Source organism: Felis catus, chromosome A1, assembly GCF_018350175.1.
Source record: "Felis catus isolate Fca126 chromosome A1, F.catus_Fca126_mat1.0, whole genome shotgun sequence".
Taxonomy (NCBI): domain Eukaryota; kingdom Metazoa; phylum Chordata; class Mammalia; order Carnivora; family Felidae; genus Felis; species Felis catus.
In genome coordinates, this window is record NC_058368.1 from 69,524,605 (window position 1) to 69,537,274 (window position 12,670).

General features: G+C 47.1%; 1 protein-coding gene across 5 annotated transcripts in view; it reads left to right on the top strand.

Annotated features, from left to right (window-relative positions):
* Positions 1 to 12,670, top strand: part of FARP1 (FERM, ARH/RhoGEF and pleckstrin domain protein 1) — a 296,455-nt gene that overhangs the window by 58,640 nt on the left and 225,145 nt on the right. For all 5 annotated transcript variants that reach the window (XM_045055193.1, XM_011280659.4, XM_023252762.2 and 2 more), the window contains exon 2: positions 8,222 to 8,415. In XM_045055193.1, coding sequence (XP_044911128.1) covers positions 8,245 to 8,415 — 171 coding nt within the window. In that variant the 5' untranslated portion in view covers positions 8,222 to 8,244. The remainder of the gene's footprint in view (positions 1 to 8,221; positions 8,416 to 12,670) is intronic.

Consider the following 12,670-nt stretch of genomic DNA (forward strand, 5'->3'; position numbering starts at 1 on the left):
AAATCAGCCATTGCTCATTACAAGTTGTGCACATTTTTTATGCTGTTTATTGAGGTATAATTTACACAACATAACCGATGTGTTTTCAGTGTGCAATTCACAGGTTTTTCGTACATTTACAGAGTTGTGTGACTGTCACCACAATTTAATTTCAGAACATTTCCAGCAGCTCCTCCCCCCCCCCCCCCCCTAAAAATCTCCATCGCTCAGGTCCTTTGCTGCCAGCCCAGCCCCTCTCCAGAGCTCCAGGAAACCACTCTCTAGATTTGCCTCTTCTGGATGTTTCCTACAAAAAGGGTCATTTGTTATGTAATCTTTTGCATCTGGCTTCTTTCACTTAAAATGTTTTTTGAGGTTCATCCATGTTGTAGCATATGTCAGCATGTCCTGTATTGTTGGTGAATAACAGTCCCCTGTATGGATACACCACGTTGCTTATCCATTCACCAGCTCCCCAAGCACTTGTTTCTTTTCCACCTGCTGGCTCATTCAGCTACGAACATTAGCATATGTACAAGTCTGTATGTGGACTTCCGTTTTCCTGACCCTTGGGGAGGACGCCTAGGCTTCCCTAGGGGAGCCCAGTTGCTGGCTTGCATGCAGAATTTTTGATTAAATTTTAAAGAAATTACCAAAATATTCTCCAAAGTGTCTGCACCTTTTTATATTCCCACCAGCAATGTAGGAGAATTCCAGCTTATCCACGCTCTGTAACATTTGTTACCGTCCGTCACAGTGGATGTGAAATATCCAAATTCACTGTCTCCTAGTCCATGTCCTTTGCATTTCCTAATGACTAACGGTGTTGGACATCCTTCTGTGTGCTTATTAACCATTTGCATACCTTTGGAGATTTAAATTTTCTTTTATTTGTTTTAAAGCCTGTGCTAACAGTTAATTTCCCATGCCTCTCAAACATCGTGACCCTTTCTTCTGCCAGTTTCTTCGTATTTCTGCGTTGTCAGGAGTTAACCATATTCTGCGACTATTGTAGCCTTCCTGTTAAGGGTATACCTGGATTTAAAGTTTACCAGTAATCCTTTCCAGTGTTTCACCACGTTCGCCCCTTGTTTTGCTGATGCCTAGCTTTCCAGTAGTTTCTTCTACTGCCCAAGCCCTTCCAGTATTTTGAGTTCTTGACTACTTAGAATTTAGTTTGGTTTGGGACGCCTGGGTGGCCCAGTTGTTTGGGCGTCCGACTCTTGATTTCGGCTCAGGTCCTGATCTCACGGTTCATGGGATGCGACTCCGAGTTGGGCTCTGTGCTGTGTGGACCCTGCTTGGGATTCTTTCTTCCTTCTCTCTCTGCCCCTCTCCCACGCTTGCTCTCTCTGTCTCAAATAAAATAAACCTTAAAAAAAATAGTGTTTGGCTCTTCTATTGGATGAAAATTGGGCTTTAAGGTTTTGATTCCTTTTATTTCAGGATCGTTTTGACAATGTAAGCATTAAATGTTGCTGTTTGCGAGCCTGAACTTTGACCCTTTGTGTTTTGTTTGAACTTTGTGCATATGTGCCCAAATGATTCCTTAAAAAAAATTTTTTTTTTGTAAGTTTACTTATTTATTTTGAGAGAGAGAACCCTAGTGAGGGAGGAGGGGAGAGAAGGAGACAGAATCCCAAGCAGGCTCCACACTGTCAGCACAGTGCCTGATGCGGGGCTTTGTCTCAAGAAGAGATCAGAACCTGAGCCAAAGTCAAGAGTCAGATGCCGAACTGGCTGAGCCACCCAGGTGCCCCCGAGTGATTCCTTCTTAATTTGTGAAGATCAGCGATGATACAGGAGATGTCTTGGTGTTGATCATCCTGTTGTCTCTGGAATAGACGTTCATTTACTATGGAGAGTCCCCTTTTATTTCTGGAATGTTTTCCTGAATTAGACCTTTCTCTTTTGTTTTCTTGTTCCATTATTTGATTTTTCTTTTTTTTCTTCAGGGATGTTGATTGTGGGTGAGCTGGATGTCCTCTGTCTTCCACAGCTATCACTTTTCACTCCATTTTAAATCTTTTGCTCCCTTTTCTCAGTCTTTACCCTCAAGACCCTCATATTTTCACTTGTGTGTGTTTCCTTTTGGCCACTTCCATTTTGGTGATTCTTTTAGTCTGTGCTGCTATAAGCGTACCGTAGACTGGGTGGCTTATAAACTGCAGGACTTTATTTCTGACAGTTCTGGAGGCTGGGAAAGCCAACACGAAGACACCTGCTTCAAATTTTTTTCTAAATATTTTAGGAGAGCGTGCATGTGCTCTAGTGTGAGTGGGGGAGGGGAGAGAGAGGGAGACACAGAATCCAAAGCAGGCTCCAGGCGCTGAGCTGTCAGCACAGAGCCCAACATGGGCTCGAACTCACAAACTGGGATATCATGACCAACTGAGCCACCCAGGTGCCCCAGAAGGCACATGCTTCATAGACTGCTGACTTCCCACTGGGTCCTTGCATGGCAGAGGGGATGGACTATGGCTCTGAAGCCCGTTTCATAAGGGTATGAATCCACTCACGAGGGCTCCAGCCTCACCATATACTCACCTGCCAACCCCCCCCCCCCCACACACACACCCGGCCCCTATACCATCACATCAGGGTTTGGTTTCAACATATGAATTTGGGGGCAACCTAGACATCTGTTTTATAGCAGTGATGTTTTTATTCATCCTGGTATCCCCCTGAGGTCTGCCCTCATGCTATATTTCCTTATTTTTCCCATAGCTCCCCTGAACTCTTGTAAATCCTGTTGTGCTTTTGTTTATGGAATCTGTTATTTCATTGTTTTGTTAAGTGAGGACAATGTGTTTGGGAAAAGTTGGAATTCTTTGTCCTTTCATTTTTAAAGTTTATTTATTTTCAGAGAGAGAGAGTGTGTGCATGTGTGAGTTGGGGAGGGGCAGAGAGAGAGAGGGACAGAGAGTCCCAAGCAGGCTCTGCACCACTAAGGGCAGAACCTGATGTGGGGCTTGAACTCCCAAACCTTGAGATCATGACCTGAACTGAAGTTGGATGTCCAGCCGAGCCACCCGGATGCCCGTCTTTTTCACTTTTTTTCCCCTTTCTTGTAGCATCTTAGTAAAGGTCCTTTGTTGTTTGGTGAGTTCTTTATGAACTAGCTATTTGTAGGAGCTTCCTGAGAGCCGGGAGACAGGGCTGTGTCCCTTGCTAGTAGGAACTCTTGTGGCCTGAGGGTGTATGTGTATGTATGTATATATAATCTTTTCATCCTCTGTTTTTCTCTGCTTGCTGGGCTGGTCGTGTTCCCAGTGCCCTTGGTGATGTCCTGCTAATGTGCATTTCCTCTGCTGTTTTCTGTCCACTCCACCTTTAGGAGATCTCCCACCGCGGTGTCCAGGGTGGCTGTCCGTGCTAACCTGCACATCTCTCCCCCTTGTGCCCAGAAAGTTCTCGCTAGCTTTGTCGTTGCTCAGGATGCCATACTTGTCCAGGGTACACAGCTCTGCAGGCGTGGGCAGCCTCTGCAAGCATTTTCCTTCTCCTCTGTCTGACCTTGAGGGCAGTTTGGCAGCTCTTGACCCCCGTTTGTGGTTTGGAGTTGCAAATGTCCTTCAGTCCCTCCGGGATGGAGTTGGCATTTGCATGTGTCCTGCTGCTTGCTTTCGGGTGCATTCCAAGAGGAAGTCTTGAAGCTGGGGCAACTCTAGTTTTTTCATCTTTTCTCTGCCAGTTAACAATTTTACTGCTGTGTTTGTTGTCGTTCTTGTTTCCTTTTAACTAGCTTTTCAAATAGAGCTAATGAATAAAGTCGTTTCTCAAGCAGCTTTTTGCTTGTAGGTCTGGAACGATCATGCTAAGTTAATCATGTATCACAAGGACAGAGACGTTAATTTCCTTTCCTTTGGCCATTCCTTAAGGAATGCAGAAGCCAGGGGGATAGTTATGGAGGTAAAGCCCAAATAGAGCGCAGATTGATCTGTATAAACAAAAGGCTTTTACGTTTGCCGGACGTGTTCACCTAGAAGGCTGTGTCGTGTTACCGGAATCCCCGATTCTGATAGCTAGCCTCAGCGTGCTCACCCATTTATGAGTTGCCAGCGTTCCTCGGATATTCCCGTGACATTCCTCGGATGCTCCATTCAGACCACTTGGCTGGATTTATATTTGAATTCAGCAGGACTTTCCATGTACAGCAATAGTCTTCATGCAGCTAGGAAAACAGAAAGCATGACTACGTTGTTGAAATGTCAGTAACCAGAAGTGGAAATAATACAGGCGTGAGGTCATTGTGAAGAGTGAGGAAAAGGGAATTTAAGGTACTAAATATATGTTAATAACTAACTGAATTTAATTTTTTAAATGCCAAGGTGCTAAAAATGACCATACATATTCATCTGGGGATCTTGAGCCCGAGGGGGAGAGAGGATTTAGTTTTAGGGCATGAGGGGCCTTGCCCTTTGCTCAGGCTGGACAGAGAGGAAGTGCTTTTGCAAGGAGGGACCCCAGCACCTTTGAGGTGGGGTGACGTGGGAGAATGGGCCCCTTCCTCCCTGTCCTCACCTCCATGCCTGGGCATCTGAGCCACATCTCCCTGACTCTGCAGTAGGGGGGTAGGGGGCCAGGCCCAGCATGAGTGACTGAGCACAGGTCCTGTCCATCCTGATGGACTGAGTGCAGGGAAGTGAGGCAGGCAGCAGAGGATGCTTCGAGAGGCAAGGAGGGATCAAAACCAGAGTAGGAAAAAGTACAGAGAGGAATCTGGGAATGGGGAAGGCTAATGGGGCTGATGTCATGGTTGTTTCTGGAGGTTGTATTTATTTTTAACCATGAGACCCCAACCGGAAAACATACGAAAATAATTTTGCCTGCTTTGTGAAGATTGTTTTCAACACAACTCATTTCATAACTAATTAGATATAGGGGCGCCTGGTTGGCGCAGTCGGTTAAGCGTCCGACTTCAGCCAGGTCACGATCTCGCAGTCCGTGAGTTCGAGCCCCGCGTCAGGCTCTGGGTTGATGGCTCGGAGCCTGGAGCCTGTTTCCACTTCTGTGTCTTCCTCTCTCTCTGCCCCTCCCCCGTTCATGCTCTGTCTCTCTCTGTCCCAAAAATAAATAAAAAACATTGAAAAAAAAATTAAAAAAAAATAACTAATTAGATATATACACCCACATCTGATTCCTTGAACAAGTGGACGACCTGTTTCCATTTGGTATAAGGCCCTGTGCTTAGGGCATTATAGATGAACTTGGTCCAGTCAGATGTCTCAAGACTAATAGAATTAAGCAAAGCACAGATCACACAACAAACAAATTAGAATTTGGGTCTTAAGGAAAGCTTACTTGGGGCAGAAATTGGAAAGGTACTTCCAGAACAGATCTGTGAAGTCCTACATGGGCATTCAAAAGAGAAAAGTCCGTCCTTAACTGGTATTGCCTTGCCACAGCACCCAACCTTGAAGGACTGTAGAGAAACAAAGAATACTCTTAGACTTTGGTAGAGAGTTTGTGGAAAAATACTTAGTAAGTGGTATTTCGGAGGTGGTCTTCAGACCCTTTCTCTGTCCAAAGGACACATCTCTTTAGGCCAGGGTGGTTTGAGTCAATGACCAGGTTGTTGAGGTGACTCCATAGTGTCTGATTTGCTGACCTCCAGGACAGCCTTTGGTGTCACAGTGAGAGTGTCACAGGTTTTGTTGTGAGGAAGGGGGGAGGGGCTTCCATATGGAATATTGTTGGAAGCTTCTAGGGGCCCAACTCTTCGAGAGGAGGATGAGCAGGAGTTGGGTGAGAAGAGCCTACCAAGTAAGATTTACAAACTGGATGGTTTTTCCTGAACAAAAGAGCTGAAGGGTGGCATGATCTCAAATGTGTAAGACATGGCACTCAGGTCTGTACCTCACACCACAGGTGACCCCCCCCCCCCCCCAGTGCCCTTTCTGCAGCTGTTGCAGTCACTTGGTGCCCCAGGTTGTTCTTTGTGTGCCTCTTTCCGGGTTCTGCATGAACCCTTGTATAGTTTGTTAGGGCGGCTGTAACAAACTACCACAGGTTAGGGGTGGGGGTGAAACAACAGAAGTGTGTTTCCTCACGGTTCCGGAGGCTGGGAGTCCAGACCAGGGTGTCGGCAGGGTCGGGGTCTCCTGAGGGCTTTCTCCTGGCCTGGCAAATGGCCGCGTTCTCCAAGTGCCCTCACATGGCCTCTCCTCGGTGCTCGAGCATCCCTGGTGTCTGTGTCCAGCTTTCCCCTTTTTATAAGGGTACCAGTCACACTGGATTATGGTTCATCTTAATGGCCTTATTTTAAATTAATCACCTCTCTTAAGACCCTTTCTTCAAATACAGTCACACTCTGAGATACTGGGGGTAAGATTTTTGGAGGAGCAGTATTCAGCCCATGACCACCCTCATGATGGGGCCATCGGTTTTTACTTTGTTGGCTCCTCCCCTCCACCTTCCGCCATTTGCTTTCATTGTGGCTTTTGCTTACACAGTAAGATGGACTTCAGCTCTCAGTCCAAACCCAGCTCCACCTCCCCCTTACGTCCCTGGCTGGCCTTTTGTAACCCTGAACAGTGCCCCCAGTGAAACTCACACCTTCTCTCCCTTCTGCCCTGATGGAACATTTTCTGGTCATTGTTCTACTTTTATATCCTCCTCTGGGCAGCTTACTGTTAACAACATCAGGGTAATTTTTCCAGAACAGTGGGTTTTATGGCTTCATGTTTTCCCTTCTGTCACCACTGTCTAAGTTATCCCCTTGGGCACAGATTGTTGCTGTAGCTTTGTCACCGAATAACCCCCTGCCCAGCCCCCACCGTCCATCTTTTTCCAGCCTGTAGAACAGATCTTCTTCAGATGCATTTTTCTAAAATTCTGCTTTTCTTATGTCCTTCTTCTCCAGTGGCTCCCCGCTGCCTGCAGGGAAAGACCGTATTTGTCAGCAAGGTGTCTGAAGTCCTTCTAGTTTGTTCCACCCTGTTTTCCAAGCGCATTTCCAGCATTAATTCCTACTCTTCTTCGTATCTGCCTCCCCGTTTCTGTCCCATAGCTTTGTTGGGGCCGTTCCATTTTCCTGCAGTGTCTTCTTCTGTGTACTTGTCTCCTTCCAAGTATTCCCTGACATTAGAGACCAGATTGAGGACCATTCCTGCCTTCTCCATGATGGAAGCACCCCGTTGTGCTCCATGACCCTTCACGTCCAGACAGGGCCAGTCAACAAGCAGTCATTGTTGAACTTTCTATACCCCGCACTGTGTCTAGGTAGGTGCTGAGATCCAAAGATACCTAAGATTTGATTCTGGCTTTAGGGTGGTCATGAGGTTATGGGGGACGTAATCAGGCAGAGGCACATAAGACTGAACACCATGCTGACGCTTGACAGAGTCGTGGACACCGAGGAGGATACGGTACCTGAGCCCTGCCCAGGTGTCGGGGATGTGATACTGGCACTGAGTTCCAGAAAGCTCGACTAGAAGTTTCCGGATGGAGGAGGAGTGCAAAGCACTCATCCAGAGCGAGCCATGCATGTGAAGACCTGGGGGCAAGACCGAGGCAGTAGGGGGAGGGTGGCGTGGGGTAGGGGAGGGTGGGGTGGGTATGGCGGGAGAAGAGCCGGCTATTTGTAAAGGGGATTGGGTTTTGTTTTTAGGGAAATAACGTTGTTGTCGTTGATACTACTATATGTAGAATGGTTTTTCTGGAAAAGGGGAACGATGAGGGGGATGGCAGGAAAGAAATGAATTAGGAGGAGAAATCAGGAGAAAGACCCCTGTGTGAATGCATGTTTCGCTTCGACAGATTATAAACTTGAGAGCCACCATGTGTTTTATCTGTTTATCTTTGTGTAATACCCACATTACTTAGTATGTTGGTGTGTCCATAAAAGGTAATTAATGGTGGCTAATGGCATGGCTTAGGCACTGTTTATCATCTCCTGTCCAGACTCAAGATGTGTAAAAAGTGGTGCCTTGCTCGCTGCAGACACTGATAATATGTTGAAAACAACTGAATCTATGGTATGAATAAGAGCTGACTGTAAAACTATAAAATATGTTAAAATATGCACAACTATTTGCATGCCTTGGTTGGTTGAAGGTGACCTTATTGTTTGTGAATGCATGAAGCTTCCCCACGTGTGATTGCTGTGCAGGGGACAGAGAGCCCACCGAGCTGTGGTTCCAGGGATCCCAGGAAGGGTCGGAGACCACAGATGTCCCCTTAGGTGCTTGAAATGAGTGTCCTCTTCTGATGTATTTTTCCTTCTCACTGCTTTCTGCAGATATTCTATAATCTGCTTTCACCATGGGAGAAATAGAGCAGAGGCCAAGTCCAGGATCGCGACTGGGGGCCCCGGAGAATTCGGGGATCAGTACCTTGGAACATGGACAGAAGCCGCCCCCAACACCTTCAGGAAAACTCATGTCCATTAAAATCCAGATGCTGGACGACACCCAGGAGGCATTTGAAGTTCCAGTAAGTTGGGGTGTCTCCATGAACTCCAGAGTGTGGGCGGGCTTCAGCACTGGGAGGTTCATCTTCTCCCTGTTCTCAGTGATGTGAGGTGGCAGAACAAGGGTCCACACCTCCCTCTCCACCCGCAGCACGTTCCTCTGACCCGTTCTGGTTTTGAGCTGTCCAGCTTTTACATTCACACGTGTGCTGCCTACGTAGCGAGCGGTCTCAGTGCGCAGTTCACTTGACTCGTATGGTCTTTCCTATACAAATATATATATGTATGTAATACACACATGCTCTGTGTATCTGTTTGAACTGGATAGAATTGTGGTCTTGTGGATGTGTCTCTACATGTATTCTCTCTCCTTGGTGCGTGCACGTGCGTGTGCCCCTTCTCTAGTGTACGGGCAAGAAAAAGCCTGAGAAAACCATCAGAGCCACACACGTGTTTTCATGTCTGTAGGGAAGTGGACGACTGTGTTCAAGAGTGGGAAGTGTAGGGGGTGTAGAAAAACCCTGATCCAGACCCACCGGGCTACAGCCCTGGAATTTCAGAGGCCCACCATCCAGGGGAGGAAAATAGGGGTGTCTGAGGGGTGTCTGGGGGCCGCTCAGAGAAGGAAGAATCCGCAGCCTTTGCCTCATGCATCAGCGGGAGCCCTGCACCCTGGCTCTCACGCCCTCACCCCCACGATTCTGTGATTTTTTTTTTGTTTTTCTTCTCCTTGAGCCCCTGCCTTCTCCTTCTCCCCAACCTCCTCCTTAAATACAACTCCTGCTGGAGGTTAGGGAACTAGCAGCAGTTACGCGCAGGTGGAGGGTTTCTCGTGCGCAAGGCGGGCCGAGTGAGAGGAATATGTCCGGCTCTCCAGAAGTTGGACTGTGCCTCCCTCCATAATCCTTATGCCTTACGTGGGTGGGGGTCCTTAGACCTACCTAGAAGCCCAGTTTGGATTTGGTTTTCTGTGTTCTGTCTTACGTACCATCCACTGCGTGTAGCATTGTTGGTGGGGAAGAAAACTGCTCTAAACAGCCAACTTAACAACAAAACTTTGGGAATATAACCTGTCTTTAAAGTGGAGACGATTCGTCTGTTGTTCCTGTTGGCTGGAGGGACTGGAACTTCATGACATTAACATCTGTAACCTATCATTTAATCATTTATGTGATATGATTCACTAAATTCTATTCATCTTAATATTGTTCAGAGAATGTGAATTATCATGAAGTGTCTCAGGGAAAGATAAACCTCCTGAATAGCCGTGTTTAGAACTGCCAATTCATTGCACAGCTCTTATTTTCTTGTTGGGGAAATTCCTGTCTTTCAAAGTCTTGGGAACGTGTCCGTATTCTGGTGAACAAAGCCACTGCTCGTCTGTTGAAACTGTAAAAATAAATGAGGAGTGCACCTGCCAGCCTGTTAGAATTTGGCCTTCTGGAACATGTACTCCCTCCCCCTTTCCAGCTTTTTTCTCTTTGTTGCCAGACTGGTTTGGTGAGGTATTTAGTTTCAGGGTTTCCTGTTGGTACTGTGCTAAGGACTTGGGAGCCCAAATCTCTGGCAACACATTCTGTTAAGTCGTGTTCCCGTGTGTGGTTTGGACTGACAAGCTATCAGCTATTGCTGTTGTGTGCATGAACTACAGGGAGCACTGTACTGTATTCAACTGCATTTCTTCAGGTGCCCTAAACCAAAACATGTTTTAAGACTGTTGCTAGCTGTTGTTTTTCTAGGAGCTCTATGGGATCTCCCTGCCTAAGAAATAGGAGTGGAGTTTGTTTTCATCTTTTAAAAGTATTTTACTTGATAAGTGCTGATGTCTGTGCTTTGCATTTATAATCCCTCTGTCTGGAAAGAACTTTTCTCCTTTCTTCCCTGATAAACTCCTATGCACCCTTAAAGACCCCATCAGTTTTACCCAGACACTAACTTCTGAGACTGAGACTGTAGCTTTTTCTTCCCTCCCTCTGTCCTCTTTACTTATACACCCGTCAGGGTGGAGCTGGGCTTCTTGGGTTCAAATTTCAGCCTTTTTTACTGACTTCTTGATCACCTTGGACGAGATACCTCTCTGTATCTCTGCTTTCTCCTTTGTAAAATGAGGCTAGTGATAAACCCTGTCTCATACTATGATAACAACAGAATTGTTCCAGACACTATTTGTAACAGCTCGGCACATGCTAAGCACTTAATACAAGTGTCGGGAGTGGTGCCTTTGCCTTTGTGTCCCGTTCCCAGCGCCTGGCATGTTAAAATGTTTGCTGACCGAGTGTTAAAGTGAGTTTATTTTACAAGTAGAATTGATGTCATTGTTAGTTTTTTCACATGCCCCATCCATTCATACTTTGATTTTCCTAGTTGGGCCAGAATGTTCCTTCTCAACCAGATGTTTTCTGTAACTGCCTGTAGAAAGGCAGATATCAGCGTTTTTATTGACGGAACTGATGCTAAATTGCTACCTTGTGTTCTTTAAGCACAGAAACGGCCGGGCCTTCACGCAGCTGGAAGGCATCAGGCTGGCGGTGGTGACTTAGTCTTAGTCCTCAGGATGGGATCACAGCCACATGGGATTGCAAAAGATGCAGCCGTCCATAACTGCTGGAAAACCTGCCTCCACAGCTTCTTGCTGTGAATTCGTCAAGGCTGGGTGTCTGGCCCTGGAAGGATCTCCCTCGCCCATGTGTGATCCCTCCTTTGATTGGGCGCCCCGAGAGGAATATATTCTCATTTCTCACTCACATTTGCCACACAGATGAGCAGGGCACGGGGCCAGAGGTCCCTGTGGTTTCCTTTGCTAACGTTCTTGTACGAACCGTGTATTTCCTTGGGGATTGAATTTCCCGGGCCTTTTCTTGTTTTTGTTTTAGAGTAGAATGCAGGCAGAGTCATCATTGTATCTTATTGTTCTGAAGTTTATTTTGAGAGACAGAATGGGGGAGGGGCAGAGAGAGGAGGGAGAGAATCCCAAGCAGGCTCCGTGCTGTGAGTGCAGAGCCTGAGGCAGGGCTTAATCCCGTGAACCCTGAGCCGAAATCCAGGGTCGGACACTTTTACTGACTGAGCCACCCAGGTGTCCCCCAAGTCCTCATTTTCAGTAATAAATGCCCTAAGTACTTCTGAGCACAGATAACCAAACCCTCGTCTGCATGGTTGCCTCTATTCTGATATCTAGCCTTTAAAAAAAAGTCACGTAAGAGCCTTTGGAAAAGCCTCCGTGATGAGCACCAGTTTCTTCCACTTTGCTTGTAGCCCCACCAACCACCTTTGCTCTTGAGCTTGGACGGTCCACTTCGGTATTTCCTCTGCAAAGTAGAAAGTTCAAATGCGGTATTTGTAGTAAATTCTTGTACAGCGTTGTATCACCTTCATGTGGAAAATGCTGTGCCAATAAGCCTCCCCCGTGGTTTATGATATACGCAACTTTCTCTTCCAGCCAGAGGGGACAAAATGAAGTGCCTCACGCAGATCTGAAAGGGTTAACGACCCTTCTCCCTGCGCCCCACCCCAGCCAGGGCCACCCTCCTTCGCTTAAGACCTCTGAGAAGGTTTTCTGTGTCCTGTCTTCCTGACCCTGCTGGTAAACAAACACTGTTCCTACAGACACTTGGAGGAGAAGCCATCTGCTTCATGCTACAAGTGTTTATTCAGTTTGTTTTCGTTAGCAAGGTCACTCTAGGAAGCGTTGAGATCAGGGAATATAAAAGGAAGCCGTTTTTTTTATTTTTTATTTATTTATTTATTTTTTTTTATTTTTGCTGTTTTGAGCAGCCCTGGTAAAAACACGTGGGGAAGATGCTCACGAGACCAGAAGCCCCCTGGTCTGGGTTGAGTTGGCAGGAGTGGCCAGGTGCGGGGAGGCCGGCGGTGGTGGGAACCTTCTGGAAGCAGAGCCTGGAGCTGGTTGTGGCAGAAGGAATTCGGTGTCGGTCACAGCTATCGCAGGGTCCCATCATTGGGCCTTCTGCGTGTTTGTGTCTTGTCACCACTTTCCCTCAGAAGCCTGTAGAGCTCCAAAGTGCCTGAGGATAAAGTGGCCTCGTGAGTTTGGGGAGGCTGGGTGAGCTGGGGCTACAGCCCCTGGTTCTCCACCGCTGTCCTTGGTGGTTCACCTTCCGTATTAGCATCTCCTGCCACACCTGCTCTTCCTTGTTGACACCAAGGAAGCTTGTTTGGGGCTCCAACATGTAGAAGGGGAGCTCCGTGGGGCAGGGCCTCCTGTGTTCGTGTTTCTCACCGGGTCCTACACCTGGAGCTGTGTGGACCCAGCAGACG